At 38.4% G+C, this 14,832-nt stretch overlaps 6 protein-coding genes across 9 annotated transcripts in view; 5 read left to right on the forward strand and 1 right to left on the reverse strand.

The window, feature by feature from the left end:
• The window catches only part of LOC17891507 (sugar transporter ERD6-like 12), a 6,550-nt gene extending 5,920 nt beyond the window's left edge, over window positions 1-630 (forward strand). The window contains exon 16 of one of the 2 annotated variants that reach the window (XM_006299569.2): window positions 409-630. In XM_006299569.2, the coding sequence (XP_006299631.2) occupies window positions 409-524 (116 nt within the window). In that variant the 3' untranslated portion in view covers window positions 525-630. The remainder of the gene's footprint in view (window positions 1-408) is intronic. The other variant, XM_023786967.1, reaches the window with a different exon arrangement.
• A 178-nt stretch (window positions 631-808) lies between these two features.
• LOC17893562 (psbP domain-containing protein 7, chloroplastic) lies at window positions 809-2,344 on the forward strand. Its single transcript, XM_006298204.2, has 3 exons — window positions 809-1,263; window positions 1,352-1,565; window positions 1,957-2,344. Exons 1-3 carry the CDS (start codon window positions 939-941, stop codon window positions 2,267-2,269), a joined length of 852 nt encoding a protein of 283 aa, XP_006298266.1. The 5' UTR covers window positions 809-938; the 3' UTR covers window positions 2,270-2,344.
• Window positions 2,345-2,600: 256 nt separating this feature from the next.
• LOC17893717 (acyl-CoA-binding domain-containing protein 4) lies at window positions 2,601-8,204 on the forward strand. 2 transcript variants are annotated; one of them, XM_023786221.1, is made up of 18 exons: window positions 2,601-2,837; window positions 3,493-3,563; window positions 3,988-4,051; window positions 4,145-4,216; window positions 4,330-4,524; window positions 4,627-4,704; window positions 4,828-4,938; window positions 5,071-5,137; window positions 5,242-5,303; window positions 5,574-5,713; window positions 5,888-6,014; window positions 6,090-6,204; window positions 6,342-6,430; window positions 6,582-6,665; window positions 6,748-6,930; window positions 7,177-7,323; window positions 7,488-7,547; window positions 7,794-8,204. In XM_023786221.1, the coding sequence occupies exons 1-18, from the start codon at window positions 2,679-2,681 to the stop codon at window positions 7,974-7,976; spliced, it is 2,007 nt and encodes a 668-aa protein (XP_023641989.1). In that variant the 5' UTR covers window positions 2,601-2,678; the 3' UTR covers window positions 7,977-8,204. The 2 variants fall into 2 exon arrangements, with proteins under 2 accessions (XP_023641989.1, XP_006297138.1); XM_006297076.2 differs by having other exon boundaries at window positions 4,333-4,524.
• Window positions 8,205-8,512: 308 nt separating this feature from the next.
• LOC17892879 lies at window positions 8,513-12,232 on the forward strand. Of its 2 annotated transcripts, none has more exons than XM_023786860.1 (2): window positions 8,513-9,704; window positions 10,152-12,232. In XM_023786860.1, the coding sequence occupies exons 1-2, from the start codon at window positions 8,666-8,668 to the stop codon at window positions 12,110-12,112; spliced, it is 3,000 nt and encodes a 999-aa protein (XP_023642628.1). In that variant the 5' UTR covers window positions 8,513-8,665; the 3' UTR covers window positions 12,113-12,232. The 2 variants fall into 2 exon arrangements, with proteins under 2 accessions (XP_023642628.1, XP_023642629.1); XM_023786861.1 differs by having other exon boundaries at window positions 10,182-12,232.
• A 597-nt stretch (window positions 12,233-12,829) lies between these two features.
• Window positions 12,830-13,384, forward strand: LOC17890833. The gene is made up of 2 exons (XM_006299873.1): window positions 12,830-13,123; window positions 13,310-13,384. The coding sequence occupies exons 1-2, from the start codon at window positions 12,830-12,832 to the stop codon at window positions 13,382-13,384; spliced, it is 369 nt and encodes a 122-aa protein (XP_006299935.1).
• A 106-nt stretch (window positions 13,385-13,490) lies between these two features.
• LOC17891648 lies at window positions 13,491-14,425 on the reverse strand. Its single transcript, XM_023786570.1, has 4 exons — window positions 14,346-14,425; window positions 14,105-14,261; window positions 13,873-14,027; window positions 13,491-13,627 (listed from the first exon to the last, which is right to left on the reverse strand). The coding sequence occupies exons 1-4, from the start codon at window positions 14,417-14,419 to the stop codon at window positions 13,603-13,605; spliced, it is 411 nt and encodes a 136-aa protein (XP_023642338.1). The 5' UTR covers window positions 14,420-14,425; the 3' UTR covers window positions 13,491-13,602.
• Window positions 14,426-14,832: the final 407 nt, after the last annotated feature.

Here is a 14,832-nt window from a genome sequence, read left to right on the forward strand (position 1 = left end):
TTATTTATAAAAATCTTACAAATAAAAAGTTATATTATCAAATGTATTTAAAAAATGTTAATATAGATTGATTTGGTTGGTCAAGTTAAAAATTTCGATCAAGATCTTTATAAAATATTTGAAATTAAGAAAATCTTGTCAATTAAACTAAATTTTAGGCATTGTATCTTACAAATAAAGTTAAATATCAAACGTAATAATTATCTTTCCTTTAATATTGAAAACCAATTTTTTTTTTTATCAACTGAAAAATGAACGATGGAGATTAAATCTCTAAACCCGATTAACATATCCGTTTAGTTAGTTAGATCCGCGTGTTAACGCAGTTAGAAATGATAATTATTTCATTTTGAAACTATAGTATAAATTCATTGTGTACTTCAGATTTAATAGTATAGATAAATGCAGGGACATTTATAATATCAGCGGCAGTATGTGGAGCAACAATTGTATTCACATGGTGTTTGGTGCCGGAGACTCGAGGATTGACATTAGAAGAAATCCAACTCTCGTTTGTCAATTAATATATTATTCATTATTTTTGTTTTGATTAATTTTTAACATTACGTTTCCATTGTGTAATTGAATTCATAACCAACGTTTACTATTTCTTATTTTGTTTGTAACATATATATATATATATATATATATATATACAGATTTGCATTCAGATTATGTTATGTATTACTATAGGACATATTTCTATACTTTTTTCGATTTTTTCAGTTATTAATCATCTACTTCATTATGTAACTATAAAAATATGTTAGTGTGGTATATCACAATATCAGTATATATGTTACAAGAAAACAAAGAGACCACGTTGTAAAGGAGAGAACCTACAAAACGTTGTCGTTTTCAAACTCGCTCTCCAGAGGTGATAAGAGTCGAGGGACGTTCGGGTACACTCAACGACGACCTCTCGCTTAACGAGAGATATGTCTCTGAAACCTTACTTCTCTCTACGACTACACTCATCACTGCCTACAAATTCTAAACTCTCCAACTTCTTCATCGCTCAGCAACCCTCCGGCGACCGCAAAACTACCCCGGCCGAGGAGTTTTCTTTTCTAGCTGAGAGATTCAACCGTCGCCTTCTTCTGGGTGTAGGCTCGTCCTCTGTTCTTGCCGTCGGTGCTAATTTCGGTGGTATCACTAGCTTTTTACTCGGTTTATCGCCGGAACTCGGCCGGAATTTGAAACTCGACGTCGTCTATCCGATTGGAGGTTATAGCAGATGTGTCGACTCGGTTGAAGGATTCGGTTAGTAAAGTCATCCAATTTTTCCGGTTTAAATATATTAATAGTTTATTCGAAGATGGATCAATTTTTTATTAATAAATAATCACAGAATTTATATATCCGGCTACGTGGGTTGGAGACCAGACGCTTTTGTATAGAGCGGCGGAGAAGTCTGAACGTGAGACATCGCTAGACCTTCCTCCGGCAAGAATCAGTAGTCGCCGTAAAAACGTTAATGAGCCGGTTGTTGCTTTTGGACCTCCCGGTTCGACCGGCGAGCTCAACGTCAGTGTTATCGTCTCCCCTGTCTCACCCACTTTCTCGTAAGTTGAAAATCACATATTTTTGTAGATCATGAGTGGACACATTCTTTGTTCATATGGTTTACAAAGATTTTGCAAAACAAAAAAGAAACTTTGAACTAGCTATGATAAATCTGATTGATCATGAGAAAGAAATGTTGTACGGCTAGATATATTGGTTTTGTGGTCTAACTAGTTTCAAGATTGTTTATTACACTACATCTAGTAATGTTTGAACTGAAACAGTCTATCTATCTCAGTGTGCATCCGTCACATAAGTTGGTAGGACACCCGATTAGCTAAAGTGTTAAAGACTGTCTTAAAGTTGTGTAGCAATTGGTTTATTTGAAGAGGATCAACGTAAGACAATAATTTCCTTATGAAGTGTTTGTTGTTTATGATGTATGTATAGGATCGAAGCATTTGGAGGGCCAAAAGAAGTAGGAGAAGCAATAGTAAGAACGGTGACAGGATCTGGTCAACGAACAGATTTAAAAGGAACTTTGCTGGAATCAAATCTCAGACAAGATTCAGAGAGAAACTTGAAGTACTATGAGTTGGAGTTTAAAGTTGAATCCCCCGTTTTCCGGCGGCATAATGTAGCCATTTGCTGTGCTCACGGTGGCCGGCTTTATACGCTGAACGCTCAAGCTCCAGAGTCAGCTTGGTCGGAGGTGAGATCAGAGATTTACACTACTGCTAAATCGTTCAACATCATTTCTTGACCGTAAAGGAAATCAAATTGTAAAAACCAAACCAAAAATGAAATAAGACATTTACAAAGCATGGCTTATTTTGTTTCTTCAGTAATCAGTAAGTAGAATTCAACCAAAGAGACCACGTTCGAACCAACTAATGTTTTTGTGGAAGATTGAGGACACAATAAGCGAGACTGAGTAACACTATTTTGAGCATAATCATGTCTTTATTGATCGTGCCGCTATATAAACACTGCACCTAGCAATTATAAAATTTTGATTAATTAAAAAATATTATTTTTTAAAAATTAAATAGAAAGTAATATATCATAAAATTGCATCTTTAAACAAACGAAACTAAAAAACGCCCATCTCTGCTCCTCGGCTTCTCTCAATCTCCGATCAAATCCGCGGTTGAAGTCAGAGAAAGAGACAAATGGCTATGGCTAGAGCAACCTCTGGTCCCGCTTACCCGGAGAGGTTCTACGCCGCCGCATCTTACGTCGGTCTCGACGGATCTGATTCGTCGGCGAAAAACGTCAGCTCGAAATTCTCCAAAGATACTGCACTACTTTTCTATGCGCTGTACCAGCAGGTCAGCAACTCCCATTTCTGATCTCCCAACCTCATCCTTCCGGATTTTGGTTTTCAATTTCACGAGATCTGGTGGTTTCAATGTTCATTTCTTTGTTTTGTTCATCGATTCATATTCAATCTCCTCGAATTCTTATCAGATTTTTGAAATGACGCACTTTAATCGTCTTGATTTAGCTATATTTCACGATCCTGGTCAGGTTTTTTTTGGATGTTACCAGAGAGAGTACGAGTTAAGAAAAAAGATCCATCCATTGCTGACCGTTTAACTTCTAAGTGAAATGTTGCCTGAGATTTGACTTTAAAACGTGATTTAAGTAGTTCTATTAATCAGATCTCACGTACTCATTGGTCCTTCAATCTTAGTTTGTTAGATCCATATTGATTATGTAACTTGTTATGTGATTCTAATGTCAAAAAGTTAGCCTTTTCACATGTGTTTTTGTGTTCTGCATCCTTTGATCATTGGTACTTAGTCAGTATTAGTATTGTCGTAGACTAATTTTTTATATACATGGTGCTGAACTGGTTGTTGCTTTAGAGAGAGAGGGAGAAACTTTCTCTTCTACTTAATCATATGTTGAGTCAACTAAAATTTCCTCCCTGGGATTGATAGGCTTTGTGTTGATGCTTTCTTGGATTTAACATGTAAACAGGCTACTGTCGGGCCATGCAACACTCCCAAACCTAGTGCATGGAGACCTGTGGAGCAAAGCAAATGGCAAAGGTTAGTTTGCTGCTTTCTGCCAATACTTATCTATGATTAACATCTATTCATTCATCACTGGCTCTTTTACGTTTCTACGCTTGAGTTTGTGAATCATATTTGTAGGAAGAAGTTTTGTCGTAGATATAACTAGGAGATGCCTTAGATTTTATCAATTACTAGAGTGGAAGAATTCAGATGCCTCATAAGGGGAACCGCAAATGGGGTTCTACTGTAAGCTGTTAGAGGAATATTTGAAATGCAGGATTTGTGTTTGCACCCCTATGGAAAAAACTAAATTCTTACCTATGTTTTGGTCTACATTACCGAGGTTGTAACTGCATAGGATGCTTTTTAAGGAAAACATGCCTTTAACGTTGTCCTAGTAAACTTTGCTGAAAGAAACACATGCTGCTATTCTGAAGCATTTCTATATATACTTTAGTTGGAAGGGGCTAGGAACGATGCCGTCCATTGAGGCAATGCGTCTCTTTGTGAAAATTCTGGAGGTAACTGACAGAGAGGTCTAAGATTATTATCTTAAACGACTTTACTGGAGCATATACTTGATTTCTTCCCAATTATTGTTCAATTTTTACCAGGAAGAAGATCCTGGTTGGTATTCGAGGGCATCTAATGATATTCCGGACCCTGTCGTAGATGTCCAAATTAATGTAAGTTTTTCTATCCCATGGGATTCAATGTCTAAACCATGAGAAATATTACACATATCTTTTGCTTGGCTGAAGAAAAGTATTCGAGTCTTTTAGTGCTTCATTCTCTGTAGCAGACAACGAAAGATGAGCCTGTTGTTGAGAACGGGAACTCATTTGATGAGACGAAGACAATTTCTACTGAGAATGGACGTTTGGCTGAAACCCAAGATAAAGATGTAGTCTCAGAAGACTCAAATACTGTTTCTGTATATAACCAGTGGACCGCACCCCAAACATCAGGTCAGATGCCAAAAGCCCGTTACGAGGTAATTTAATTTCTCTCTCTTTTGGAAGATAAGTAAAACGTCCTATCATTCATGAATCTTCTGTATTTTCTAAGTCTTGTTTTATTACATTTGTTTCTTTAGCATGGAGCAGCGGTTATTAAAGATAAGATGTATGTATATGGTGGAAATCACAATGGCCGTTACCTCGGTGATCTTCACGTAAGCAACTTATATGATTCTTAAGCATAAGCTGATTGAGATATTTTGTTTCATTTTAACCTAGCTTGGCAATTTCAGCCCCGTTGACAGTTCCTAAGCGCTTCTTCTGTGAACTGTGTATAGGTTCTAGATTTAAAAACCTGGACTTGGTCAAGAGTTGAAACCAAGGTGGCAACTGAATCACAGGAAACATCAACTCCAACATTATTAGCTCCTTGTGCTGGTCATTCTTTGGTTAGTTTTTAACTTTTGCATTTTGTTTTGTTTTCTCTCATTTGACTTTCTGGCCTAGATATTCAAGACATGGTAACAAAGGAGAGTCTAGCTATACATTATTTTCACTTGTCTCCTTTGCTTGTTTTGTAGGTACCATGGGACAACAATCTGCTGTCTATCGGTGGTCATACAAAAGATCCCTCAGAATCTATCCAAGGTTAGTATTAATATACCTTTGAAGACGATTAGTTGCACATATCTTATAGAAGTTTTCTGGACTCATTAATTACATATCATTTTTCCGCTGTTTTCTTGTCACAGTGAAGGTCTTTGATACCCAAACAAGTACATGGTCAATTTTGAAGACATATGGAAAACCGCCGGTATTTCTGCTTCTCTCTGTCTCATTTTTTTTGTCCGTCACCTTTTCATCGAAATATTCCATTTTATAAACAATTTTTAAGTTTTTGGCCGTCAAAATACAAAAAAAGAAAAAAAAAAGAAAAAAGTTGTTTCTTGTTTTCTTTTCTTACCCTCCCATAATATCTCCAGGGTTAAGTTGCATCTGAATCTAGTATTTCTCCTTCTTGATTGGAAGGTTAAATATGCAGTTTAGTTACTTAGACTGAGACTTCATTAATTCTTCCTTTCAGGTTTCACGTGGAGGCCAGTCAGTCACAATTGTGGGTAAAACTTTGGTGATATTTGGTGGGCAAGATGCAAAGCGTTCACTTCTGAATGATTTGCATATACTTGACCTAGAGACGATGACCTGGGATGAGATAGATGCCGTGTAAGATTTTATGATGCTTCTGCACTTTGTTCTCATTCGAAGATGTGAAACCCATTTAATATTAGAAATTTAACCCGAATACCTTTATAAATCCACCATCTATCTCCTTTAGTAATTAAATAGTCGTTTTTGAAAGATTAGCAATTCAGGGTTGAAACTGGTGTCAAATTGCAGGGGTGTATCTCCATCTCCGAGGTCTGATCATGCTGCTGCAGTGCATGCGGAACGTTACCTTCTTATCTTTGGTGGGGGCTCACATGCAACCTGTTTTGATGATCTGCATGTCCTTGATTTGCAGACTGTAAGCTAAGCTAAGAGTCTATTTTTCAGCTGCTATCAAACGTTCTTTGTCGTTTGATATAACTGTTACATGCAGATGGAATGGTCAAGACCAGCACAACAAGGTGAGGCACCAACTCCAAGAGCTGGACATGCTGGTGTGACAATTGGGGAGAACTGGTTTATTGTTGGTGGTGGTGATAACAAGAGTGGTATGTTCATACACTTTTCCATGGAAATTATCTTCTTTTCCCAACCGTTTCTGTTTATTCCCCTCTGGAACCTTTCTGGGGAAAATAGATATTTGCTTTGTCTTGCGTGGTAACTGATTTGTGATAAATTACTGCAGGGGCATCTGAGAGTGTTGTACTAAACATGTCAACTCTTGCATGGTCGGTAGTCGCTTCAGTTCAAGGACGTGTACCTCTTGCTAGCGAGGTACTTAAATGAACGGAGTTTATCCATGTTAACCTCCAGATTACTATTAGAAAACAGTATTTTCACCACATTATAGTTGCTTTTTAAAGACTTCCAAAAATATCAGTTTTGTGTATTTCAATTTCATCTTCCTTTCGTTTTCTACTGACAGGGATTAAGTTTAGTCGTGAGTTCATACAATGGTGAAGATGTATTAGTCGCCTTTGGTGGATACAATGGGCGTTACAACAACGAGGTAGAGACTGTGATCTAAACCCATAAGTACATGTCTCTTGATTTTGCATATAGTTCTGCTTCTAATTATTTCTTGGCGGTAGATCAATCTTCTTAAACCAAGCCACAAATCAACATTGCAAACAAAGACTCTAGAAGCGCCTTTGCCAGGTAGTCTTTCTGCTGTTAATAACGCCACAACCAGAGACATTGAGTCTGAGGTTGAGGTGAGCCAAGAAGGCAGAGTGCGGGAAATCGTCATGGACAATGTTAACCTTGGATCAAAGGTATATTCTTGTCAGAATTTTCGTCCTTATAGCAGCACCGTTTGATTTGGTCGTGATTTTGACTCACCTATCTATTGCGATATTATATTTAAAAAAATATCAGTGTGGCTATTTTGACTTTTGTGGGATAAAGATGCATATATATTATATGGTACTGGTAGTGATTGTACCAGCACAGGATATAGTTCAGTCCGGATCATCTCCATCTCTTTTGCTCTTATGTTGTTTTTGGTATGAATCCCCCAGGTTGAAGGAAACAACGAAAGCATTATTACGACTCTTAAATCCGAAAAAGAAGAACTAGAGGTATCACTGAACAAGGAGAAGATGCAGACTCTCCAACTAAGGCAGGAGTTAGGAGAAGCAGAATCACGAAATACAGATTTGTACAAGGTAATAAGATTATCATCTTCTTGAAACACAAACCTACATGAATAAATTGGTGAACTAATAGTTCATTATGACTGGTTGCAGCAAATGCTTCCAATTGCATTCACATTTAATCATCTGAATCTAAGATTTTTTCTCTTACTCTACTTTGTACTGCCATTTTATAGGAACTTCAGTCTGTTCGTGGCCAACTTGCTGCCGAACAATCAAGGTGTTTCAAACTGGAGGTATAAAACCCGTAGCCACTTCTCTGTTATACTGTAACCTACAGAAGATGGAAACTCGTGAAACCTGTGATTTATTTAATCACTACATATACTCAACTAGGGGATGATTTAGGAATCTAGATGGTTAGAACTTAAATCCATTCCAAACAGTGGATCCATCACTAATCTCTCTGTCATCTGTTACATCATGGAAAGAAAAAACAAAGCAAATCTAATTCGGGTCTGGTTCTTTAAATCAATCTGCAGGTTGATGTTGCAGAGCTAAGGCAAAAGCTTCAAACATTGGAAACACTACAAAAGGAACTGGAACTCCTTCAGCGTCAAAAGGCAGCATCTGAACAAGCTGCAATGAACGCTAAACGACAGAGCTCGGGTGGCGTCTGGGGCTGGCTCGCTGGAAGCCCTCAGGAGAAGGATGATTCGCCATGAGAATTTTTTTACAGAATTGATCATTTTCTTTTGAGTAAAGAAATATATACATATAGAGAGAGAGAGAGAGATTTTTTTTGTCCGAGTCCCTCACATGGTTTCTTCTTCTTCCAAATAAGATATTTGAATACCGTATTTTTTGAGCTTTGTTCTATATTACTCTTAAATCGTGTTAGTTCTCTGTTATTTATACAAGTTATCACCAGAATATTTGTTAACTGTTTTGAAGTATTTGTCTTGCGAGTGTCAGAGAAAATTAATATTCTGATGTTTTTCGACTTACGAGTCAGTATACTGTTGGTCTTTAACATTAAATTAATTCTGTAAGCCATAAAATAAAATAAATGGTAGGAAGACGAAGACATCACGTTTTCTTGCGACAAAAAAGAATACCAAGACGTGGCGACCTGCTATTGGACGTGAAGGTTCAACCGTTGAGCATCAGCATTCATGACGCTGAAAAGTTACCAAAATGTCCCTGTCACACAAGTGAAGTGTTCTTTTTTTTTTTGTCATCTTCTCCAGCTTTCCTCCCATGGAGTTTTTTTAAATCGTCTCTTCCAGACATCTAAAAAAATATCAAGATTTAAACAAAATTTACACATCGTCTGGCTTCGAGTTGTTTCTGGGGTTTGATGTCATTGTTATGAAGCTGTTGAACTCAGAGAGGTTCAAGTGCGGTTAGAGAAATGGACTCTGCTAAGGTGAAGGCTAGGGTTTTTGGCGATAGTTTTGTTTCTTTTACTGGTAATGATGGCTCGAAGAAATTAGAAGCGATTGATCAGGCCAAAGCTTTCCTTATGGACCTTGATTCGGTTGCTACAGACAGGGGAAGTGATAGTTGTGGATATTGCGATTTAGGTTCTCGAGTGTCTGACAGTGAAAGGGAACCTAGTTTATGTGAGATGAAAAGAGAGAATAGAGACTCTGACGCCAAATTTTATAAGCTCAGCTTGGGAGCTGATGAGAAGAACACAGGAACGGCTTCGAAGGAGGAAACGCGAGTTCCGGACTACAAATCTTTCTTGTCTGAGTTCGATGATTATGTTGCAAGCGAGAAAATGGGTTCTAAAGTTTCTAGGGCGTTGAGAAATGGGTTTGAAGTGGGAGATATGGTATGGGGAAAGGTAGAGTCACATCCTTGGTGGCCAGGTCAAATATTCAATGAAGCTTTTGCGTCTCCCTCTGTTCGTCGTATGAAGAAGATGGGTTACGTTCTGGTTGCTTTTTTTGGAGATAGTAGTTATGGCTGGTTTGATCCTTCTGAGCTTATTCCCTTCGAACCTCATGTCTCAGAGAAATCAAAGCAAACGGATTCGAGTCACTTTGCAAAAGCTATGGAGGAAGCTATGGATGAAGTTGGTCGAAGGTCAGCTCTTGGGTTGACTTGTAAATGTCGGAATCCTTCTAACTTTGGGCCTACTAGTTTTAAAGGTTACTTTGCTGTTCATGTGCCTGATTACGAAGTCCGAGCTATTTACTCTTCTAAGCAGATTCAGAAAGCTAGAGATAGTTTTTCATCTGTTCAAACTCTAGCTTTCGTAAAGCGCTGTGCATTAGCACCTCAAAAGTGTGATTCAGACAGCATAAAGTCTTTCCAGAAGAGAGTCGCAGTTTATGCTTTCCGCAAGGCAGTGTTTGAGGAGTTTGATGAAACATATGAGCAGGCCTTCAGGGCAAGATCTTCAGTAAAGACAAATGAACCACTTAATAGAGCACCCCCTCGAGGTAGCATCACCTTTCAGCGATCTTGGCATTGTTTTGAATACATTTGTAATATTTCTGCTTCAGTTTTCAGATTCTATGAAGTTATGTTGGACCTTTCTCGTATGTATCATAGAGATGCAGTACTCTATAAATTGGTGATCTCTTTGGGTTCAGTTTTGCTTGTTTCTCGAGCCAGATAGGCACATTCGAGAGTTTTGTGGCTTTGATATCCTTGGAAATCCGAGAAGTTTAGACTTTTTAAGGTTTTCTTGGTAGTATATAGCCTTTGAAGTTGTATTCTTAGAATGCGTCTAAAAGGCATGGAATATCTTTGATCTTAAATTCTGCATTTTAAAGCAACTTCACAATGTGGACTGTCATTTTACCTTTCCTGTTTGCTTTACTTTTATTGTTTTTGGGTGGTTGGAAAAGATTTCATCTTTCCTCATGCATTGCTAATGTTTACAGCCCCATTGAGTGGCTCACTGGTCCGTGCAGAAACTCTGAACAAGTCGAAGAGCTCAACAAAAGCTATGAAAGTAAAGGATTCTACTAAACAAGAAAAATATCATCCTAAAAGAAGAGAGGAAGCTGGTTATATGACAGTTCAATTTGGTCGGGTCCAAACATCTTTTCATCTTCAGGGCATCAACGGATCTTCAGTCAGGAATCATGTACTGCAGAAAAGGACTCAACATCTCCAAACTCCGAGGAAACATGAGCAGACCGGGATTGTCAGCATGAACTTCACCTCTTCAAGTGGTGATATTCCTAGAAAGAAATCCTCTGTTTCAACGCTCTCGCGTGATGATGACAAGGGTTTAGCTCAAGAATCAGAGGTGAGAATGGGAGAAGAAACTGCTCTATGTCCTGACCATGAGAAATTTGAAGCAATGACCAGTCTTAACCAAGTTGAGACTGGCATGAATTCGAGATTCAAGGAAGGCTCTCTCCAGCCCTTTATTGAGAGAAAATGTTCTGCAGAAGTTGGGAATAAGGAAGGCAATGTCCTGAAACGGTCTTCTGGCGAAATGAATTCTGAGAATGGTCCTCCAGAGCCGATGAAGAAGAAGAAGAAGAATTCGAAGAAAGAGTCTGGGTCAGAGCTGAACCATTATAGTCCAAATAAGAGGAAAGCTTTATCTTCTGGTGAAGCTTGGGCCAAGAAATCATCACAACTGAATTCAGCAAAGAGAAACTCTAAACTTGATGGTCTACAGCTGTTGAGTTATTTGCAAGCTCTCTCGCTTGACCCTTCCTTTGGATCCTCGGATAGAAGTTCTATTAGAGCTGTAAGACAGTTCTTTTTGCGTTTCCGATTGCTTGTTTACCAGAAAAGCTTGGCCGTTTTTTCTCCTTTCACGACACAACCATCAAATTGTGCTAAGACTTTGAGCAGAACCAATGAACCATTAAAGGCCAGGAAAAAACGCTTGCCTTCTGCCCATCAACAAGATGTCCCAACTAAGAAGCTAAAGAAAACCAATCAGTTCAAAGCTATGGCTTTTGACAAGAAATCCAACCAAGAAGCAACGAAGAGACCAAGTCTTGGATCTTTTAATATAGTAAGAGACCGAGTTGGTCCAGCCCCCATCAGTGCCAAACCGGCTATAGCTCAACTAGAAAAGAATATGGCTCCATCTGCAAAGGTACTTGAGCCAACAATGCTGGTCATGATGTTTCCTCCTGGTACATCTCTCCCTTCCACCGCTCTGCTTAAGGCGAGGTTTGGACGCTTTGGACAGTTAGATCAATCAGCCATCAGAGTTTCCTGGAAATCCTCAATCTGCCGTGTTGTCTTCCTGTCTAAACTCGATGCGCAGACTGCTTTAAGATATGCATCAGGAAGCAACTCTATATTTGGCAACGTGAATGTGACGTACTTTCTCCGCGACATGAATGCTCTCTCTGCATCCGGAGATCATGAACTGAAGAACGCCAAGATAGACGAACCAATCAGTGAACAACCATTGAACGAGCGGCTAGAGCAAGCACCGCCGGTTAACCAACCAAACATCCAGCTCAAGTCCTGTTTGAGAAAACCAGGAAATAATGTTAATGGTAAGCACGGTACAGCACGAGTGAAATTCACGTTGGGTGGGCAAGAAACAGAGACAAAGTTTTTGGTTTCCGGTAGAAACAATGGAAATGACACTTCATCATCATCATCATCATCTGTTGCCATGGGATATGTTAGTAAGAACACTCAAAACATGGTTCCGTCAACATTGGTTCCAGTACTTCCTCTTTCTCCACAGTTGTCAAAACCGAAGCCTGTTGATAATGAAGACCACGTCGAGCCACCCCTAAACCCATCGCAGCATACGGTGGACATCTCCCAGCAGATGATAAAGCTGTTAACAAGGTGTAACGATGTTGTGGCTAACGCCACGGGTTTGTTGGGTTACGTCCCTTATCATTCCTTATGAAAGATTACGTTAAAAAGTCTGTAGAGAGAGATGTAGGTGAAGTTTCGTGTGCTTACAATATTAGTAGGGCATGTTTAATACTATTTTATACTAGTAAGTAGTATGGTTACTTTTGCTGTTGTGCGCTCTCTCTCTTTCTCGCTCGCTCTATCTATTTCCGGAGTTGGCATATAAACCAAATTGAACCGAATCCTAAACCAGAATGCGTTTACGACTTTATTGGTTTTCCTATTATAAAACCAAAATTTAATTTGCATCAAATGACTAAGAATTGTTTTGTAAATCATAATTGAAACCAAATTTAGACGCTTGTAACCCACTTTTAATTATCACGTTTTAAATTTGTTTTGAGTCTAATTTAGTCTATCATGGTCATGACATCTGCACATAGCATAATAATAATAAATTATTTTATTTAAAATCAGGTATTATCGGATCCTAGCAAATATATTTCCTTTTATTAAGTGCAACTTATATTCTTCCAACAATATAGCCAATTTCGATATTGTTGCGGATTTTTCAGTCTCCAAAAGGCATACTAATAATCGTAAGAGACTTTTTTTTTTTTAAATACACAATAATTTCTAGTAGAGTATCAAACAAACTTTATAATACTCCAACAAATTATATATTCCCTAAATCTTCTTTCTTTCTATCTAAGTTACTCGATCGTCTCTTTTCTCTTTTTCTTCTCCTGATCCTCCACACTTACTTATAATGGATTATTATCAACCGGTGGAGATTAGCGTTCTATCAGCACAAGATCTCGACTCCGTAAATTTTTTGTTCAGACCAACAGTGTATGTTTCTGTCTCGGTCACGCGTGGTTCACGTGACCAGCAAGTCACTCCAGCAGCTGCGTGCGGTAAGAAACTCTTACGGTGGAACTACCGTATGAAATTCTATATAGAAGATGACAAGGTTCAAAGGAACGAGTCAGTGTTTGTGTTTCAGATCAAGTGTAAGAGATTCTTCGGGTCCGACCAAGTCGTTGGGAAGCTTTTCGTACCGGTAAAGCAATTACTTCACTTGAATAAAGAGAAGACGATAACCGAGCATACCAATATAAATTTTGAGGTCATAACCGAGACCGGAAAACCAAAGGGTAGTATATGTTTAGGGTTTAGATTTGGATGTATTATTAGGGGACAAGTGAGAGGTTATGATTCCGATAATGCTAGGGTTAGTTATGATCAGGGTTGTAGATTAGGAGTTTGGGGAAACATTAGACATGAGCCATCAGCTCCTTGTGAAGACGATATCTATGCTTAGAAATCGATTCCTCGATTATTTCGAATGTTTCATATCTTGTTAATTATTGTTATATTATTATTCAACAAAAGATTGGCGAGTTGTTCACGGCAACATATCAACATCCTTTTTGGAAACAAATTATCTTTTATATTATAGTACTATTGGATTTAATTGACAATATTTTGTAGGAGATTAAATGCTTCAATTGCTCTCTTCCATCAGCTTGGATGCCTCTTTCAATTGACCTCCTCGACTAGAACACTGATAAAGAAAAGAAAAACAGTAATTTTAGATGCTAACTGAATATTATTAGGCATATCAAGCTGACCAGAAAGAACCAGTAAGCATGAGAGTAGAGAAGACAAAACCCTAAAGCGTGGTTTCTTGGCTAAATGGTGTCTGACTTGTAGTCATTTAAGTTAATTTACAAGAGTGAAGCACGAAGAAAAAAAGCTAGAAAAATGATGAAAATGTTGAAATCCAAATAGGAGAGGTGAAAAAGATACCCATATATATTTGAAGGTGGAGTTGGTCTGCAAAGGATGGGATAAATCTTGCCAGCTGACCATACAACTTTAGCTTGATACTCCAATAGAGGTGCATCAGGGCCCCCTGGGTTGAAATTGGCTCTCAAGACTTGCTCGAACTTCACATTAAATCCCTGGAAACAACAAACAAGAATATGAGATCATATATCTCTCTATGTACATAGAGATGCATAGAATTAATGTCTGTTACCTTTCCTTTGTTATATTTATCAACACATAGACATGTCATGTTTGCTAGAAACTGGCGAACGGTCAAACCTTCTTCAAGTTTATCGTCCATACCCGGGACTGTAGCAATTCCAGCCCAGAGGAAAGGTGGGAACTTGTTAGTTGACACAAAAAAAACCCTAAAAACCAAAACCATGTTACCGATAGATATGATTGATCGACTCAAAAGAGAGATTAACGTAGTGAGACGATATAAAGAAGACCTTGGTTTCGATGACCGTGCGCCTGTAAAAACGGGCTTTCTTCTCAAAGTCCTTGTCCAAATACTCGCTGTCATCTTGAGAGGAATGATACTCCCGTCCATCGAAGCTATCCTTGTCCCATTCTAAATCACTATCACTATAAATATCCTCATCGACGACACTTTCTATGTCGCCTTCGTTTTCACTGAGATCCTCCGGCGTGGACGTGGTGGTTTCAACCTTGCGCTTCCCCAGCAAACAAGAGTCATCTTCGGTGGTCTCTATCGATTGGGTTTCGCTTATACATCCATCCTTCCTCTCGCTGTCGCTTGATTTGGGATCCATGCCGATCTAGTAAACCCTAGATTTCCTTTTCAATTCAATTTGGGTTTTTTTTTTGTTTTTAATTTTCTAAGAACAAGCAAAACAAACGCACAGCTAACACGATTTATCCCCTCCGTCACACTTCTTTACGTTTGTGCCCATCAGAAGAATCAGTTTTTTTTTT

Source organism: Capsella rubella, unplaced genomic scaffold, assembly GCF_000375325.1.
Source record: "Capsella rubella cultivar Monte Gargano unplaced genomic scaffold, Caprub1_0 scaffold_3, whole genome shotgun sequence".
Lineage (NCBI taxonomy): Eukaryota > Viridiplantae > Streptophyta > Magnoliopsida > Brassicales > Brassicaceae > Capsella > Capsella rubella.

Excerpts from the sequence above, each read along its gene's own strand:
- LOC17893562 (XM_006298204.2), top strand. The coding sequence starts at position 939 with ATGTCTCTGAAACCTTACTTCTCTCTACGACTACACTCATCACTGCCT. Across the intron at positions 1,264-1,351 it reads CGACTCGGTTGAAGGATTCG|AATTTATATATCCGGCTACG; the intron begins GTTAGTAAAGTC and ends AAATAATCACAG. Across the intron at positions 1,566-1,956 it reads CCTGTCTCACCCACTTTCTC|GATCGAAGCATTTGGAGGGC; the intron begins GTAAGTTGAAAA and ends ATGTATGTATAG.
- LOC17893717 (XM_023786221.1), top strand. The coding sequence starts at position 2,679 with ATGGCTATGGCTAGAGCAACCTCTGGTCCCGCTTACCCGGAGAGGTTC. Across the intron at positions 6,015-6,089 it reads ATGTCCTTGATTTGCAGACT|ATGGAATGGTCAAGACCAGC; the intron begins GTAAGCTAAGCT and ends TGTTACATGCAG. Across the intron at positions 6,666-6,747 it reads ATGGGCGTTACAACAACGAG|ATCAATCTTCTTAAACCAAG; the intron begins GTAGAGACTGTG and ends TCTTGGCGGTAG.
- LOC17892879 (XM_023786860.1), top strand. The coding sequence starts at position 8,666 with ATGGACTCTGCTAAGGTGAAGGCTAGGGTTTTTGGCGATAGTTTTGTT. Across the intron at positions 9,705-10,151 it reads TAATAGAGCACCCCCTCGAG|CCCCATTGAGTGGCTCACTG; the intron begins GTAGCATCACCT and ends TAATGTTTACAG.
- LOC17890833 (XM_006299873.1), top strand. The coding sequence starts at position 12,830 with ATGGATTATTATCAACCGGTGGAGATTAGCGTTCTATCAGCACAAGAT. Across the intron at positions 13,124-13,309 it reads TTGGGAAGCTTTTCGTACCG|GGTTGTAGATTAGGAGTTTG; the intron begins GTAAAGCAATTA and ends AGTTATGATCAG.
- LOC17891648 (XM_023786570.1), bottom strand. The coding sequence starts at position 14,419 with ATGACAGCGAGTATTTGGACAAGGACTTTGAGAAGAAAGCCCGTTTTT. Across the intron at positions 14,028-14,104 it reads ATAAATATAACAAAGGAAAG|GGATTTAATGTGAAGTTCGA; the intron begins GTAACAGACATT and ends TGTTGTTTCCAG. Across the intron at positions 13,628-13,872 it reads CCACCTTCAAATATATATGG|TGTTCTAGTCGAGGAGGTCA; the intron begins GTATCTTTTTCA and ends TTTCTTTATCAG.